The following is a 19214-nucleotide window of genomic DNA, read 5'->3' as shown; positions in this document are numbered from 1 at the left end:
CTCTCTCTCTCTCTCTCTCTCTCTCTCTGTCTGTCTCTGTCTCTCTAACCTTTCAATTTTCCTGCTACTGAATTCTTGAACACCTGCTACTGAATTCTTGAACACCTGCTACTGAATTCTTGAACACCTGCTACTGAATTCTTTAAAGCACTCGCTGTCATTCCTCTCTGCATATGGCCCATCTCTGTGGTAGTAACACCTGGCTGGGTCTGCCTCTGCAGCAGCTGCCTGTGTTAGCCTCTGCACCAGCTCTCCCCCTGGCTGTCCCAGATCGACCTGTACAGTGCGCTGCGCTACAGTTCACTACACCGCCTCTGTACCAGAGCCGTGCATGCTGTCTCTCCCATCTGCCTTAGAGAGCAAAAGCACCTGACTAATGTACCAGCCCACTGCTGGTGACTGTGTGTGCTGCTTTTAGACCAGGTAATTAGACCAGCCTAAACAGCCTTCACACTAAGACCCAGGTAGGAACATACAATTGCACTTACTACACTGGTCGATAAACACTCAGGTACTGAACAAACTTGGATAGTGACACCACACAGCATAAGAAAAACAGGGCTGAAGGATGCAGAGACTGTAACACAGCTAAGAGTGTAAAAGAGGAGGTACATACAGTGTGTACATCCGTACACACAAACGTGAAGCAAAACTGACAGTCTCCTTCTGCCTCATTAGACATAGAAGAGCCAGGCTGTAACACTGCCACAATATGAGAGAAACAACAATGCAAGAAACCCAAGCAACTACTGAATATGATACATATTTCTAAGGCACATTTTTATGTTCTAGTTAATGCAATGTGAATAGATGTCCATGGTGTTTGTTGCAGAGAAAGAAAACACAATCCTTAAATTATCTTACAATACAAAAATAAATGTTGAGTATATAGTATAATAAATAAGTCATTTACCATGTTATGTACAGTACTTACACCTGTTCTATTGACATATTTACACATAGGAGGGAATAGAGGTCATTTGGAGGATGGAATCCCGATTACTGTAGCACCACTAAGAGGTTGGACATATTGGCTTGAAGAGATCTGTGAAGAGAGAAAGGGATGCCAAAACCACATACTTTACTATACTATACAAACAGAATACAGGTGACATGTTTAGGAGGAGGAGGAGAATGGTGGTACATATAATAATAGACTGAAGCTATAAAACAGGATCTATTTCTAAAGAATAGTTAGTATTATACACACCTGGTTAAACACTGTAGATTTAGGCCACTGTGATGAGCAGGTAGGAGCCGGAGGACGGAGTGCATTTCCCACAGTAACCCCCACACATTCCTGTTACTCTGCTGCCATCCTGTGGACAAACAAGGAACAATATTTACTCTGCTGTAATACCGTTGTTTTTTTTTGTCTGTTTTTTTGCTTTGGTGCAATTTTCACAAGTATGTGGTACATTTTCACAACTCTTAGTACAAAACTCAAAACAGATAATCAAAAAGGCAGTTGTTTCAAAACTTTAAGCACATTTTATATTGGCTAAGTATAACACAAAATCATAGAGTCACTTTTTCTCCAAATGTAATCAGTGTTTCATCTAGAAATACGTTTCACATTGCAATACATATTCATATAATGTAATTGCCTTTCACAATGCAATGCTCACATTACTTTTGATATGATTCTCTTCTCTTTTATTAAAATACATTTTACTATTACTTAATCCAACGTCTCTTAATTGATGATCACCTAAACATTTGGTAAACCTATAGATTTTACATGTAAACTGGTTTGTCTACTACAGATTTTGAGAACTACACACTTCACACTGCTTTACTAAAATTGCAATGGCCAATACAGTACTGAAATACCGTAATATATGCCATTTACGTAGAAGACGCTTTTATCCAAAGTCACAACAGTCCACACATTAGGGTATGTGACCCCAGTGGGAATCGAACCCACAACTCTGGTGTTGCTAGAGCCATGCTCTTATGAACTGAGCCACGTACAGGACCACTACAATACACAGTGACTGTGTGTGCTGCTTTTAGACCAGGTAATTAGACCAGCCTAAACAGCCTTCACACTAAGACCCAGGTAGGCACTTACAATGAATATATTTACTGCGATTTCGATGAGAACCTATGGCCAAATGCTCAAGACAGGCTTGATGCAAACTAGTGCCTGCTAAACGTTATGTTTCTTTAATTTATTTCATTAGATTATATTGTGTAAGAAGTCTTCAATTATCACACCTTTGATCACACATGGCATAGACATTATGGAAATGTGATGTTCAGTCAATTTTTATTGGTAGTGCAAGTGTATTTCCTAATGTGAAAACAGTGAAATGTACTGTAATTTACAGCACTGTAGCATACTACATTCAAAGGGCAATTTTGAACCATGTATCTTACATTTTTTGTTATTGGATTTTAACTGGCTGTTAAAATAACTAAATTGAGAAGATATCATTATGTTGTGTTCTGGTGATTAAACCAATGTACTCATTATATTTCACAGTGAACTTGTATTTGGGATCAATTGTTGTGTGGTGAAAGATGTCTACAAACAAAATGAATGCACAATGAAAGGTTTTGAATGTAAGACTGGCTGCGTTACAAGTGTTACCAGTTTGGAGTTTTGTACTAAGAGTTTAGAAAATTCAACACATACTTGTGAAAATAGTACCAAAGCGATAAAACTATAACCAGGATACCACATGGTTTAGTAACAGTAACACAAATCACAATGTATCCACTCATATATCATGAACACTCTTTGAACTTTTGTTGAAGGTGGTTTTAGGGTCTGGTCTTTTTTTTTTTAGGTTCTCTGTGACTACATTGTAAAGGTATTACACACAAATGTAAAATGGGGCCTCTTAATGAATTACATAGAAATGCACAGTAATCAAATAGCATTAGCATAAGCACAGATGTGGAACACTCTCAGCTTAGAAACACACAGGGTAAAACATTGCCCCAGAAATCTATCCCACAGAATGAAAGGAGCGGCATTTCCTCTGAAGTTTGGCAACTCTCATCTTGAGTGCCCTCCACCGCACTTGACTTAAAACAACCAGTGTTCAGTTAACCTTGAGTCCAAAGCTTCACTGGCTTTGAGACAGATTCAACCTTTTTCTCCCTGCCAAAAAGGGTCTTCAGCCTGATCTCCATTACAAAACCAGGAGGGCCCACTTCACTGTGAAGCTGTCCAATAAGGCTGCTCTCTCACCAGGCACGTAACAGCACATTTCCATCCATGATTTACCCCAGTGTTTTACCCAAAAGGCTCAGACTTTTCTGTTTCCATCTACGCAGGCCAGCCCCCTTGTCTCATTGGGCCATTGTTCCAGCAGACCTGCTCTCACTTGGGGCCAAAGACAGGCCACAGGTACTTTTCATTTTTCATTTAATTAACAGTGGCTAACTGTGAACCTTAACACCTTCTCACCAAGCAACTGTTTTGATTAGCAGAGGTTGTTGATGCTGCTCTTCACAAGTCCTCAATGTCAGAACTAGCTATGGTAAATTGTCCCGAGGCTGAATCTAGTTGATGATCCCTGCACTAGTGTAACACTGGTGTTACAGTCGAAAAGCAGCATTAAGGCACCAGGGGAGTCTGAGATACAGAGCCCATTTGGACAAATGCCCAGAGCAGAGGCCCCTCTGAAGCCAAGAGGAACGGTGGGAGGGAGGGAAGGATGGAGAGAGGTAGGGTGGAAGGGAGAGAAGAAAGGAGGAAAGTGGAGAATGATGTTGTCTGAAACCAGGAATGTGAATATAAGACGCTAATCTAAATCACTCTGTCCATGTGGCTATGTGAATGTGCATCATATTGTTACCTGGGATTTGTGTATATCAGCAACTGCATAGTTTCCTTGGGAGATCCACTTGGTTTCCTCAGCTAGCTGGAAGCCTGTCCCTGAGAGGTTGATGCTGAATCGACCCTGAGGAAACAGAGAAGTAGGGAGGAGGGAGGGAAGAAGAGAAAGAGAAAATGAGAGAGAGAGAGGGGGAGAGATATCAGCACCTCCCACCACGCCAACAGCAGAGAGCAGTAGAGAGGAGTTCACTAACATGCAGCAGCTGCATTTACGTTTCATCAAAGCCCAGCTGATATAAGCCTGACAAAACCCAGCGACAAATACCAGACTCTTTACGGTACAAACAGCTATAAACAGAGGGGGGTAGATCATTTAGCCAGAGGTAAGCATCTAGAGTTGAGTGTCTCTTGAAACTCACGTATGGAAGCATAAATATATGTCAAGTTCACAGAGCATGGTGTAGTGTATCGCTAATCTAAATGCGTGGATAAGTGGTGTGTTGTGTTGATCGAAATGAAAACCATATTCAGTAACTCTTGGTGTACAGTGGAATGTCTCTTTACTAACTTATCAAAAACAACATGTTTTGGCAAATAGCTTTTATTGGGGTCTTTTTGGGTAATTGGAAACACATCTCCTGAAAAGTGTGGGGAAAGCGGGTGAAAGGGTGTCTTTGAAGGAAGTAGGGCTGCAGTCTGTGACACTCTGGAGACACATTATTCAGTGCCTTCAGAAAGTATTCATATCCCTTGATTTACTACATATTTTGTTGTGTTACAGCCTGAATTCAAAATTGATTAAATATATATTTTTTCTCAATCATCTACACACAATAGCCCATAATGACAAAATGAATTTGCAAATCTATTGAAAATGCAATAGAGAAATATTTCACTTAAATAAGTATTCACACCCCTGAGTCAATACATGCTAGAATCACCTTTGGCAGGGATTACAGCTGTGAGTCTTTCTGGGTAAATCTTGGATTATACAATATTTGCACATTATTCTTAAAAAAATTATTCAAGCTATTAAGTTGGTTGTTGATCATTGCTAGACAACCATATTCAAGTCTTGCTATAGATTTTCAAGCCAATTTAAGTCAAAACCTTAACTAGACCACTCAGCAACATTCAATGTCATCTTGGTAAGCAACTCCAGTGTATATTTGGCCTTGTGCTTTACGTTATTGTCCTGCTGAAAGGTGAATTAGTCTCCCAGTGATTTTGCCTGTGCTTAGCTGTATGCCATTTATTTTTATCCCAAAAAACTCCCTAGTCCTTGCCGATGACAAGCATACCCATAACATGATGCAGCCACCACCATGCTCTAAAATATGAAGACCGGTACTCTGGTGATGTGTTGTGTTGGATTTACACCAAACATAAAACTTTGTATTCAGGACATAAACTTAATTTCTTTGCCACATATTTTGCCGTTTTACTTTAGTGCCTTATTGCAAACAGGAGGCATGTTTTGGAATATTTATAATTCTGTACAGGCTTCCTTCTTTTCACTCTGTCATTTACAGTGGGGAAAAAAAGTATTTAGTCAGCAACCAATTGTGCAAGTTCTCCCACTTAAAAAGATGAGAGAGGCCTGTAATTTTCATCATAGGTACACGTCAACTATGACAGACAAAATGAGAAAAAAAATCCAGAAAATCACATTGTAGGATTTTTTATGATTTTATTTGCAAATTATGGTGGAAAAAAATAACACTTTGTTATATACCCTTTGTTGGCAATGACACAGGTCAAACGTTTTCTGTAAGTCTTCACAAGGTTTTCACACACTGTTGCTGGCATTTTGGCCCATTCTTCCATGCAGATCTCCTCTAGAGCAGTGATGTTTTGGGGCTGTCGCTGGGCAACACGGACTTTCAACTCCCTCCAAAGATTTTCTATGGGGTTGAGATCTGGAGACTGGCTAGGCCACTCCAGGACCTTGAAATGCTTCTTACGAAGCCACTCCTTCGTTGCCTGGCGGTGTGTTTGGGATCATTGTCATGCTGAAAGACCCAGCCACGTTTCATCTTCAATGCCCTTGCTGATGGAAGGAGGTTTTCACTCAAAATCTCACGATACATGGCCCCATTCATTCTTTCCTTTACACGGATCAGTCGTCCTGGTCCCTTTGCAGAAAAACAGCCCCAAAGCATGATGTTTCCACCCCCCATGCTTCACAGTAGGTATGGTGTTCTTTGGATGCAACTCAGCATTCTTTGTCCTCCAAACACGACGAGTTGAGTTTTTACCAAAAAGTTCTATTTTGGTTTCATCTGACCATATGACATTCTCCCAATCCTCTTCTGGATCATCCAAATGCACTCTAGCAAACTTCAGACGGGCCTGGACATGTACTGGCTTAAGCAGGGGGACACGTCTGGCACTGCAGGATTTGAGTCCCTGGCGGCGTAGTATGTTACTGATGGTAGGCTTTGTTACTTTGGTCCCAGCTCTCTGCAGGTCATTCACTAGGTCCCCCGTGTGGTTCTGGGATTTTTGCTCACCATTCTTGTGATCATTTTGACCCCACGGGGTGAGATCTTGCGTGGAGCCCCAGATCGAGGGAGATTATCAGTGGTCTTGTATGTCTTCCATTTCCTAATAATTGCTCCCACAGTTGATTTCTTCAAACCAAGCTGCTTACCTATTGCAGATTCAGTCTTCCCAGCCTGGTGCAGGTCTACAATTTTGTTTCTGGTGTCCTTTGACAGCTCTTTGGTCTTGGCCATAGTGGAGTTTGGAGTGTGACTGTTTGAGGTTGTGGACAGGTGTCTTTTATACTGATAACAAGTTCAAACAGGTGCCATTAATACAGGTAACGAGTGGCGGACAGAGGAGCCTCTTAAAGAAGAAGTTACAGGTCTGTGAGAGCCAGAAATCTTGCTTGTTTGCAGGTGACCAAATACTTATTTTCCACCATAATTTGCAAATAAATTCATTAAAAATCCTACAATGTGATTTTCTGGATTTTTGTTTCTCAATTTGTCTGTCATAGTTGACGTGTACCTATGATGAAAATTACAGGCCTCTCTCATCTTTTTAAGTGGGAGAACTTGCACAATTGGTGGCTGACTAAATATTTATTTTCCCCACTGTAGGTTAGTATTGTGGAGTAACTACAATGTTGATCCATCCTCAGTGTTCTCCTATCACAGTCATTCAACTCTGTAACTGTTTTAAAGTCACCATTGGTCTCACAGTGAAATCCCTGAGCTGTTTCCTTCCTGTCCGGCAACTGAGTTAGGAAGGTGGCCTGTATCTTTGTAGTGACAGGGTGTATTGATACACCATTCAAAGTGTAATGAATAACTTCACCATGCTCAAAGGGATATTCAATGTTTTTATTTTTTACCCATCTACCAATAGGTGCCTTTGCGAATCATTGGAAAACCTCCCTGGTCTTTGTGGTTAAATCTGTGTTTGAAATCCACTGCTCGACTGAGGGACCTTACAGATAATTGTATGTGTGGGGGTACCGAGATTAGGTAGTCATTCAAAAATCATGTTAAACACTATTATTGCACACAGAGCGAGTGCATGGAACTTGTGACTTGTTAAGACATTTTTTAAACCTGAACTTATTTAGGCTTGCCATAACAAAGGGGTTGAATACTTATTGACTCAAGACATTTCAGCTTATCATTTTTTATTAATTAACAAAAATGTCTCAAAACATAATTCAACTTTGACATTATGGGGTATTGCGTGTATGCCAGTGACACAAAATCTCAATTGAATCCATTTTAAATTCAGGCTGCAACACAACAAAATGTGGAAAAAGTCAAGGGGTGTGAATACTTTCTGAAGGCACTGTATTTGCTGCACATTGGGAGCTGGATGGGACTGTGGGAAAGGTGACATACACACACAGTAGAACCCCTTCTTCATACACTGTCTGGAGCTTGTGCTTGCATACACACGTGTACACATATACACATAAACGCATGGTAAGCACACACATCCACAGACACCCTCCACAGTCTTGTACCGGTGCACTCCCTCACACCACAGGATGTTGGTGGCACCTTAATTGGGGGTGACAGGCTCGTGGTAATGGCTGGAGCAGAATAAGTGGAATGGTATCAAATACATCAAACAAATCAAATCAAATCAAATCAAATCAAATCAAATTTTATTGGTCACATGCGCCGAATACAACAAGTGCAGACATTACAGTGAAATGCTTACTTACAGCCCTTAACCAACAGTGCGTTTATTTTAAACAAAAAAAGTAAGAATAAAACAACAACACAAAAAAAAAAAAAAAAGTGTTGAGAAAAACAAAGAGCAGAAGTAAAATAAAGTGACAGTAGGGAGGCTATATATACAGGGGGGTAACGGTGCAGAGTCAATGTGCGGGGGCACCGGCTAGTTGAGGTAGTTGAGGTAATATGTACATGTGGGTAGAGTTAAAGTGACTATGCATAAATACTTAACAGAGTAGCAGCAGCGTAAAAGGATGGGGTGGGGGGCAGTGCAAATAGTCCGGGTAGCCATGATTAGCTGTTCAGGAGTCTTATGGCTTGTGGGTAGAAGCTGTTGAGAAGTCTTTTGGACCTAGACTTGGCACTCCGGTACCGCTTGCCGTGCGGTAGCAGAGAGAACAGTCTATGACTAGGGTGGCTGGAGTCTTTGACAATTTTGAGGGCCTTCCTCTGACACCGCCTGGTATAGAGGTCTTGGATGGCAGGGAGCTTTGCCCCAGTGATGTACTGGGCCGTACGCACTACCCTCTGTAGTGCCTTGCGGTCAGAGGCCAAGCAGTTGCCATACCAGGCGGTGATGCAACCAGTCAGGATGCTCTCGATGGTGCAGCTGTAGAATTTTTTTGAGGATCTGAGGACCCATGCCAAATCTTTTTAGTCTCCTGAGGGGGAATAGGCTTTGTCGTGCCCTCTTCACGACTGTCTTGGTGTGCTTGGACCATGATAGTTCGTTGGTGATGTGGACACCAAGGAACTTGAAGCTCTCAACCTGTTCCACTACAGCCCCGTCGATGAGAATGGGGGCGTGCTCAGTCCTCTTTTTTTCCTGTAGTCCACAATCATCTCCTTTGTCTTGGTCACGTTGAGGGAGAGGTTGTTGTCCTGGCACCACACGGCCAGATCTCTGACCTCCTCCCTATAGGCTGTCTCATCGTTGTCGGTGATCAGGCCTACCACTGTTGTGTCGTCGGCAAACTTAATGATGGTGTTGGAGTCGTGCCTGGCCATGCAGTCATGGGTGAACAGAGAGTACAGGAGGGGACTGAGCACGCACCCCTGAGGGGCCCCCGTGTTGAGGATCAGTGTGGCAGATGTGTTGTTACCTACCCTTACCACCTGGGGGCGGCCCGTCAGGAAGTCCAGGATCCAGTTGCAGAGGGAGGTGTTTAGTCCCAGGATCCTTAGCTTAGTGATGAGCTTAGAGGGCACTATGGTGTTGAATGCTGAGCTGTAGTCAATGAATAGCATTCTCACGTAGGTGTTCCTCTTGTCCAGGTGGGAAAGGGCAGTGTGGAGTGCGATAGAGATTGCATCATCTGTGGATCTGTTGGGGCGGTATGCAAATTGGAGTGGGTCTAGGGTTTCTGGGATTATGCTGTTGATGTGAGCCATGACCAGTCTTTCAAAGCACTTCATGGCTACAGACGTCAGTGCCACGGGTCGGTAGTCATTTAGGCAGGTTATCTTAGAGTTCTTGGGCACGGGGACTATGGTGGTCTGCTTGAAACATGTTGGTATTACAGACTCGGTCAGGGACATGTTGAAAATGTCAGTGAAGACACTTGCCAGTTGGTCAGCACATGCTCGGAGTACACGCCCTGGTAATCCGTCTGGCCCAGCGGCCTTGTGAATGTTGACTTGCTTAAAAGTCTTACTCACATCGGCTACGGAGAGCGTGATCACATAGTCGTCCGGAACAGCTGGTGCTCTCATGCATGCTTCAGTGTTGCTTGCCTCGAAGCGAGCATAGAAGTGGTTTAGCTTCGTCTGGTAGGCTTGTGTCACTGGGCAGCTCGCGGCTGTGCTTCCCTTTGTAGTCTGTAATAGTTTTCAAGCCCTGCCACATCCGACGAGCGTCAGAGCCAGTGTAGTATGATTCAATCTTAGACCTGTATTGACTCTTTGCCTGTTTGATGGTTCGTCGGAGGTCATAGCGGGATTTCTTATAAGCTTCCGGGTTAGAGTCCCGTTCCTTGAAAGCGGCAGCTCTACCCTTTAGCTCAGTGCGGATGTTGCCTGTAATCCATGGCTTCTGGTTGGGGTATGTACGTACGGTCACTGTGGGGACGACATCATCGATGCACTTATTGATGAAGCCAGTGACTGATGTGGTGTACTCCTCAATGCTGTCTGAAGAATCCCGGAACATGTTCCAGTCTGTGCTAGCAAAACAGTCCTGTAGCTTGGCATCTGCGTCATCTGACCACTTTTTTATTAACCGAATCACTGGTGCTTCCTGCTTCAGTTTTTGCTTATAAGCAGGAATCAGGAGGATAGAGTTATGGTCAGATTTGCCAAATGGAGGGCGAGGGAGAGCTTTGTATGCGTCTCTGTGTGTGGAGTAAAGGTGGTCTAGAGTTTTTTTCCCTCTGGTTGCACATTTGACATGCTGGTAGAAATTAGGTAGAACGGATTTAAGTTTCCCTGCATTAAAGTCCCCGGCCACTAGGAGCGCTGCATCTGGATGAGCGTTTTCCTGTTGATTAATGGCCTTGTACAACTCATTCAGTGCAATCTTAATGCCAGCATTGGTTTGTGGTGGTAAATAGACAGCTATGAAAAATATAGCTGAAAACTCTCTTGGTAAATAGTGTGGTCTACAGCTTATCATAAGATACTCTACCTCAGGCGAGCAAAACCTCGAGACTTCCTTAGTATTTGATTTTGTACACCAGCTGTTGTTTACAAATATACAGAGACCGCCACCCTTTGTCTTACCGGAGCCAGCCGTTCTGTCCTGCCGATGTAGCGTGTAGCCTGCTAGCTGAATGGTATCATTGTTGTCGTTCAGCCACGACTCCGTGAAACATAAGATATTACAGTTTTTAATGTCCCGTTGGTAGGATAACCGTAATCTTAAATCGTCAATTTTATTCTCAAAAGATTGAACGTTGGCTAATAGTATTGATGGGAGAGGCAGTTTACTCGCTCGCCGTCGGATCCTTACAAGGCACCCCGACCTACGTCCCACGATATCTCCGTCTCTTCCTCAGGCGAATGACGGGGATCTGGGCCTTGCCGGGTGTCTGTAGAATATCCTTCGCGTCCGACTCGTTGAAGAAAAAGTCTTCGTCCAATGCGAGGTGAGTAATCGCTGTCCTGATATCCAGAAGCTCTTTTTGGTTATAAGAGACGATGGCATAAACATTATGTACAAAATAAATTACAAATAACGCGGAAAAACACACATAATAGTACAATTGGTTAGAGGGCTGTAAAACGGCAGCCATCTTCTCCGGCGCTGTTTATGTACACATGGTTTCCATGTGTTTGATGCCATTCCATTTGCTCCTGTGCCTCACACACTCCCCTGTCTCTGGTATGAGGGCAGACCCCAGATGAGGCAGACATTGCACAACACCAGAAAGACATGGGGCTAATACAGTCTCACATACAGCATCTGTGGTGAGGGGAGAGAGTGTAGAGGGACAGCACATGGTGTGTGTGTTTGCCAGCTGTAGACAGGGGGTATTGTGTGTGTTTGCCAGGGCTTGGTGTGTTTGCTTGTTTGAGTTTGTGTTTGAGTTTGTGTTTGTGTTTGTGTTTGTGTTTGTCTTTGTCTTTGTCTTTGTCTTTGTGTGTGTGTGTTTGTGTGTGTGTGTGTGTGTGTGTGTCAGTCGTCTCCTCTCACAGACTAACAGGATCTGATCTGCAGAAACTGGCACAGGCAGGGAGTGTGTCCAAATCTCCTCTCAGACAGACGGGCTTCTCTGTTCTCAGGCCATGTGTGTCTGCTCTGCTCGGTCCCCACTCACAGAACACACCGCTGCTCTCTTTGTTCACAATATCACCACACTCAGAATCTCACTAACCTCTTGAGCATTAGGTTCTGCTGGAACTAAGCACACATTGAACTCAACAGCACAATTAGATGGTCAGACACACTATCAAAGACACAGCTGGTAAACAAGATGAACCAAGACTAGTTAAGTCCATACAAGTCCTTAGTCCTAACCTCAGAACTCACACCTTAGTGAAGACTTGAGTCAAACCTTTTATTCTCCACTAGTTCTCTCCCAGTGGCTCCCTGGCCATGCAGTTCTTACCTGTGGACACCGGGAAGCGCTGTAGCAGTCTCCAGCAGTGGCAAAGGGAACTCTGTGGCCCTCGCGTGTGAAAGCAAACTGCCAGTCTATGGCTGAATGACAAGAGTGAGAAATAATGGCAGAGCACATTAGTAAACATGACAGAGGCTTGTTGAAAACTGAATCTGGAACATAGCTCGGTCTGTTTGACTGGTCAGCATCACTACGACAGCTCACATAACAGCAAAATAACAGCCTGCATCTTCCAAAATGAGTACACTTTCACATAACCTGAATCCAGTCTTGCTTTTAGGGGTCAGCATAATGGCAATATCAGTATAATTCCATCTACTTAGTGCAATTTAAACTAATCCCCTCAGGCCCTTTATTTGTGTGCTCCTAAAAGACATCTTGATCCCATTAACCCCACTATGCTTGGACTTACTGAAATGTCTCTGTGAGGATGGAGAGGAGTGGGGAGGAGGCTCTGACTTCACAGCATGTTGGGGGAGTCAAGCATGGTACTCTGACACTAGCTGGTTAGCGTTGACATTCAGGTTAGTGTAATGAACTCTGATGTAGTGTGTGTGTGTGTGTTGCAACAATTGACTGTAATTGGTAGGGTAGTCTATGTGGCCTTGCTGAATGTGTTCTGCAACTGGTTCTGGCCCACTCACTGATGATGTGCATCTTGCTGAGGTCCAGTCGTACTCTGGTGAAGGTGGAGAGGCCAGCAGCAGTGTAGTCTCTCCTACACTCACAGTCCTCTCTCCTGGTCCCGTTAGCAGGGCACTGTGTGGGGTCTATCAGTCTGGAGAGAAAAAGAGCAAACACACTGTCACAACCAAGTTCATATAAAATGTGTCCTCCACACTTTTGACAGTGCCCATTACATGATGATAAATGAAGTAATCCACAGCCCCATAGGTTGCTTTACCTGAAGCCAAAGACTTCAGAGTAGTTCTCTCCCTCTCCGGTCGTCAAGGTGATGTACTCCCGCGGCCTGTCAGTCTGCATTCCTGCACAGTAGACCTGAGGAGGAAGAGGAGGTGGAGAAGGAGGATGAGGGGGAGGATTTTGGAGAGGATGGGGAGAGGGAGGAAGGGGTGAGGAACCAGCCCAGAGATTAAAATCAAAACCTCTTCAGGACGACACACGCTATTTCTAAACTTGACCTGGGTTGGCCTGGTTCTCAAATGGACAGCCAGATAGCCAGACAGCCAGCCAACCAGACAGACAGACAGACAGAGTCTAAAGAACTTCCCTTCAGTTTCAGTCATTTTCTAATGTATTACATCTGTCAGTGAGACTACACCAGACTGTGAAACCAAGTATGATCACCGGCCAACAGGGTTTTTGTTGACTGACATTGGCATAGATACCCTCTCTATTCATTTACCATTTCCATTTTCAAAATAAGTCAGTAATCACTATATAAAATGTTATAAAATGGTGCACCATGCACTTAATAAGAAAGATGATACCATAGTCTTACTTTGAGTGCTTTTCCTTGTATGTTGAGAAACTGTTCACCATCAGGCTGGACGCCAGACAGACTCTGGACATCACTGCAGCTAGTGGGCAGATGGCCTAAGAGAGAGAACAAAGGACATATTTAGGAGAGATATAGCTATGTTACAGAGGTGTACCACACACATACTGTATCACAAGAGTTACAGAGGTGTATCACACATATACTGTATCACAGGAGTTACAGAGGTGTATCACACATATACTGTATCACAGGAGTTACAGAGGTGTATCACACATATACTGTATCACAGGAGTTACAGAGGTGTATCACACATATACTGTATCACAGGAGTTACAGAGGTGTATCACACATATACTGTATCACAGGAGTTACAGAGGTGTATCACACATATACTGTATCACAGGAGTTACAGAGGTGTATCACACATATACTGTATCACAGGAGTTACAGAGGTGTATCACACATATACTGTATCACAGGAGTTACAGAGGTGTATCACACATATACTGTATCACAGGAGTTACAGAGGTGTATCACACATATACTGTATCACAGGAGTTACAGAGGTGTATCACACATATACTGTATCACAGGAGTTACAGAGGTGTATCACACATATACTGTATCACAGGAGTTAGGTGAAGAAGAGGCTGTGGACGCTGAGGCTACTGTTCTGTATGTCTACTCACAGGCAGGGCTGCTGCAGACTTTGCTGGCTTCTGGTTTAGTGTCTGAGGGACAACTGTCACTGCCTTGTCCCTCAGTAGACACACACTGCACTGTCCTCTCCATCACTCCATCTCCACAGCTTACTGAACACTGAGGGGGAGAGAAGAGCAGGAGTAAGGGAGCCTGCCAGGATGAAAAAAGCACTACAATTTGAAAAACATACTGTAACACTGATAATACATAGAGACTGGAAACCACTCACAGGTCCCCAGACTCCAACTCGCCACTCCTGTGTTGGAGGACAGGGGCCTTGGCTACACGGCATGTAGCTCTCAGGGGGGGTCCCAGGGCAGTTGGATAAAGACTGATGCCCATACTCATAGTTATCATTCCCAGCATGCACCTCACTGCAGGAGACCAGGCGTCTGTTGTATCCCTGTCCACAGCTGGCCGAACACTGCCACGGGAGAGAGAAAATGCGATAAGATAACAACACTGCAATCAAGCACGATCAGATAGGACAGTAATGTTAGATAACATTATTAAAGTGACATGATTGCATTTTGAAACAGGCCCATTCAATGGCTCTCACCTCTGTCCAGTCCCCTGTGATCCATATGAACTCACAGACGTGGGTATTACAGCGCTCAGAATCATCTGGCCTTCTCTGATCCACACAGAACATCTCATGGACCTCCTCCCCTGTCTGGTCCATACACAGCAGTGCTCGACGCCGGTGGCCCGACCCACACGACTTACTACACTGGAATGGAAGCGGGAACATCACAAACAATGAGAAAAGCAATGTTAATGTTGTCGAAAACAATCCCAAGATCCTTCCCATAGCCCTTATCTGAGTCTTCAGATTTGAAAAGACTGAAGGGGTGGGGTTAGGGTTTGTTTTCAGCACCAGCAAAAGGTTGGTTCCAAATGTCAAGGCAATTTATGTACAGATTTATTTTATGTTTGATTTAAGACCCCTCCCTACATTGAATATGGATGTCAAAACAGGAGATAAGAGGTGGACATTTTTACTGAGCCTGACCACTAATGGTAATACTACAACACTAGGATTTGCACCATTTCACTGTAAGACTTCTTACAGTATGAGAACTTGTTGATCTGACACAGTCTTAGACAAATATGCTGGATGAAGAGTGAGAATTGACAAAATAACATGATGGCAGTGTGCTATGGACATAACAGCAGTGTGTTGTGATGTGTTTATAGTCCTGACTGACTGAAGCTGAGTGAAGTCTCAGGTCGTCACCCTGGTTCTCTACATCCAGATGTATGTAGTAACTCAAGTGTTGTGACGCTGTGGGACTGTGTTATGGTGGTAATCCAAGCTACAAGCTTTTTTTGGAAGGGCTTAGAGAGGCCTTGCCTTGCGTCAGAAACACTTCAGCTCTTATGAATGCACTCCAGCTGGTCTTCATCTACCGTATGCGTCCAACGCTGTCAAACAACTAAAATACCTGGAATTGTTGTTGGGAGCTGAGAAGCCATGGTGTGCCTTAGTGGAATGTAGCCTGCCATAGCACGCTGTTGAGTTTGGGCTAATATAAAACCATTCTACATATGTTATTATAACATTATAACTTTAACAGCTCCAAGTAACCTATACCTACAATGAACTATATTGGACAGTAACATAGCCTAGCTCATAGAATGATATATTATATCTCCTATTTATTAGAATGAGTGGCATAGCCTATGTTATTACAATATATTTTGAGCAAAATAAAGAACAGTTTTCCACTAAACCCTTTCCTCAAGCTCTCAGGTTAACCGGCAAAGGAGGAAGGCCATATCGGCTGGTCCAGAAACTAGGTCTTACCCATAGCCCACTTAAGCACTAGGCCTAAAAAGGACAGGATATGGCGGAAATTAAAATGCGTCTAGCTCTCAGAGCACATGTTTGAGCTATTGCTTGCTGTAGGCCCCCTACCTGTCAAATTATTTGAGGTCTGCATGAAGCGTATTGAGGTATAGCAGCGGCTAAACAGACTAGAAAGGCACAAGGAGTTCCCGCATCTGGAACTTTAGGTGAGGCAACTTGAACTAGTCTCGAAAACCTGACCCTAGGCAACAGTGACTGCTTAGGGTCGAGTTTTCGAGACTAAACTTGACCCGCCAAACGTCCCACAGCAGCATGAGGTGAACTGCCATAACTACCTCCAGCTGTTTGCAGCATGAGGGGGTGCCGAGGCGGTATTTTCTAAGCAGAGCTCTCTCGACTAATTAGGCTACACTCTCCTCTAAGTGCAGTGATTTCATGCTGTTTGTTGACCTAGATTTAAGGCTTCCTGAACAAAAATACTACTTTGTTTAATGCACCCTTTAAAACCAAAAAGTCTGAAAACCCCCAACCAACATAGTCTGAGAACAGTGTTTGATAGCCTGCTGATCATGGGCCTATCTTACACAAATAAAATTAGTTGATGAGATCAGATTGGGTTGAGGTACTATGTTCAATAAAAATTTTCTTGAGAAGTTGAATCACAGTACGCCTCTGAAGCTCGTATCCAGTATGTTTTCAGATCTATAGGCCTACCGTATTTGTAAAGGAGGTGAATCCTGCAGGGGAAATATGAGAGAAAGATTTTTATCACAGGCACTGCTCTCACACATATGGAATTACTTTTGTGCCTTTAATATCAAACAAAACTTTTGAATTTGTGAACAAAATTCTTATTATTGCAAACAAAAATTATGATATTGAAAGCAAAACATTAACACAAAAATTTTGAGAGTAAAATTAATAATATTGCAAGGAAATAATTTTGAAAGGCAAGAACAAATGAATTGTCAATGAATGCAAAAAAACATTTTCAGTGAAACACTTTCAATGATAACCTGATTGCGATGAAACGCTTCCCTCTTTGCCTGCAATTTTTTTAAATCTTTGGTTACGTTACCTTGACATTTGCTTTCCCTGCCTTTTTTTGCATTTGAAAAGTTTTGGCACATTAATTCCATGTAGCTGGGGTTTAGAGGGAGGCATAGATGATGAGTATCTGTTGGTCAACCTGTTTTGGAGTGAGAGTTCATCCTCATTTTATTTATCCCAGCTAACGTTAGCAGCTTAAAACAATGGCCAGTACAGCTATGTTAGATAGCTAGCTAGCTAGCTGGCAATGATGAGAGACAACAGTGTTTTCTGCTAACTAGCCAGCTAGTGTATGAAAAAGCTTGATTGTTTTTTATTTATTTCCATTTTGGATAAAAAGGGCTCAGTGGCTACTAGCTAGTCACTGGGACTGACTAGCCTAGCTAGCTAGCGTTACCTTTACATCAATGAGGACATCGGGAAACACCCTTAGGTGTCTTTTGTGTTTCACAATTTCACATTTAGAAAATGTATTGAAACAATTCGCAAGCTAGCTAACTAGCATGGTTATATAATTTCTATCACAGCCAGCAAGCAAGATATGATGCACTGAAGTTACTCTAGTGGCATATGGCTATTCAAGAACAAGAGCACTACTAGGGGACTCCAGTGCTGTATGGCCATGGGTTTTCGAGAGCCAGGCTACTATCTGAAAGCTTTTACAGTGTGCATGTACTATAGACAATTTTGTTTAGCATTTGTTAATTTTTTTGTGGCCTGGCTTTCATACTGTCTCTCCTGTCTGCTTGCCTGACTGCCTGTCTGTCTGTTTAGGAGTTCCAGATGTGGCTGGAAGAAAGTGGTGGCGGACAACAGTGGAGGGCATCTTCACTCAGTAGTGAGCACATGTAGGAGCTAATCCTCATGGAGTTCATCTATACCAGCTGATAGTAGGTATCCTATATTAAGTAGGCCTACTACTACTTGGATTGATAGGAGGTAGAGGTTGCAAGCATAGAGGTAGACAGTATTTTACTCTATGGTTGCAAGTCATTACAAGTAATTACTTGGCACTGATTCTCCTCATAGGCAGTACCAATTTGGTTTGACCTAAAAGTAATGTTACTGTGTGAGTTGCATCCCGATTCTTCACCCTTCTCCCAAAGTGTGCACTTGCACACTTTCTTGCATGGATTTAGCAATGCTGGAAAATCCCTCCTGCCAATGCTTGAACACCTATCCTATGCTATTAAATCCATGACGAGGAGTGTGCAAGTGCACACTTCAAGAGAAATGTGGAGAAGTGTGCACTTTAAATAAAAAAATAAAAATCAAGCTGTTTTATACACTAGCTGGCTAGTTAGCAGAAAACACGTTTGTTTCCTCAAGGTCTCAGGTTAACTGGCAAAGGAGGAAGGCCATATTGGTGGGTCCAGAAATGAGGCCCTACCCATAGCCCACTTAGGCACTAGGCCTAAAAAGGACAGGATATGGCGGATATTAACATGCGTCTACACTTACGTCATTTAGCAGACGCTCTTATCCAGAGCGACTTACAGTTAGTGAGCACATACGTTTTTTATACTGGCGCCCCGTGGGAACCAAACCCACAACCCTGGCATTGCAAACGCCATACTCTACCAACTGAGCTACATCCCTGCCGGCTATTCCCTCCCCTACCCAGGACAACTGTGCGCCACCCCATGGGTCTCCCGGTCGGCTACAACAAAGCCTGGATTCGAACCAGGATCTCTAGTAGCACAGCTAGCACTGCAATGCAGTGCCTTAGACCACTGCGCCACTTGGGAGATGTCAACTGTCAGAGCACATATTTGAGCTTTTGCTTGCTGTAGGCCCCCTACCTATCAAATTTAGATCTGCAGGAAGCATACTGAGGTATATATATATATATAGATCTGCATGAGTGGCGCAGTGGTCTAAGGCACTGCATTGCATTTGTTCAAGCAAAAGCTCAAATATGTGCTCTGACAGTTGACATCTCCCAAGTGGCGCAGTGCTAGCTGTGCCACTAGAGATTCTGGTTCGAATCCAGGCATTGATGTTGCTGGCCGCGACCGGGAGACCCATGGGGTGGCGCACAGTTGTCCTGGGTAGGGGAGGGAATAGCTGGCAGGGTTGTAGCTCAGTTGGTAGAGCATGGCGTTTGCAATGCCAGGGTTGTGGG

At 43.5% G+C, this 19214-nt stretch overlaps 1 protein-coding gene across 1 annotated transcript in view; it reads right to left on the bottom strand.

Annotated features, from left to right (window-relative positions):
- The window catches only part of LOC123492030 (A disintegrin and metalloproteinase with thrombospondin motifs 9-like), an 85291-nt gene continuing 66077 nt past the window's right edge, over positions 1 to 19214 (bottom strand). Inside the window, exons 31-40 of the mRNA XM_045223681.1 lie at positions 14789 to 14959; positions 14459 to 14653; positions 14217 to 14346; positions 13528 to 13622; positions 12970 to 13064; positions 12710 to 12843; positions 12054 to 12145; positions 3813 to 3917; positions 1211 to 1319; positions 1 to 1045 (exon numbers count right to left, since the gene is read on the bottom strand). Of these exons, the coding sequence (XP_045079616.1) occupies positions 1230 to 1319; positions 3813 to 3917; positions 12054 to 12145; positions 12710 to 12843; positions 12970 to 13064; positions 13528 to 13622; positions 14217 to 14346; positions 14459 to 14653; positions 14789 to 14959 (1107 nt within the window). The 3' untranslated portion in view covers positions 1 to 1045; positions 1211 to 1229. The remainder of the gene's footprint in view (positions 1046 to 1210; positions 1320 to 3812; positions 3918 to 12053; positions 12146 to 12709; positions 12844 to 12969; positions 13065 to 13527; positions 13623 to 14216; positions 14347 to 14458; positions 14654 to 14788; positions 14960 to 19214) is intronic.

The sequence above is a fragment of the Coregonus clupeaformis genome, chromosome 12 (genome assembly GCF_020615455.1).
Source record: "Coregonus clupeaformis isolate EN_2021a chromosome 12, ASM2061545v1, whole genome shotgun sequence".
NCBI lineage: Eukaryota > Metazoa > Chordata > Actinopteri > Salmoniformes > Salmonidae > Coregonus > Coregonus clupeaformis.
Note: the sequence above shows the minus strand (reverse complement) of the source record. Positions and strands in the feature narration are given on the sequence as shown.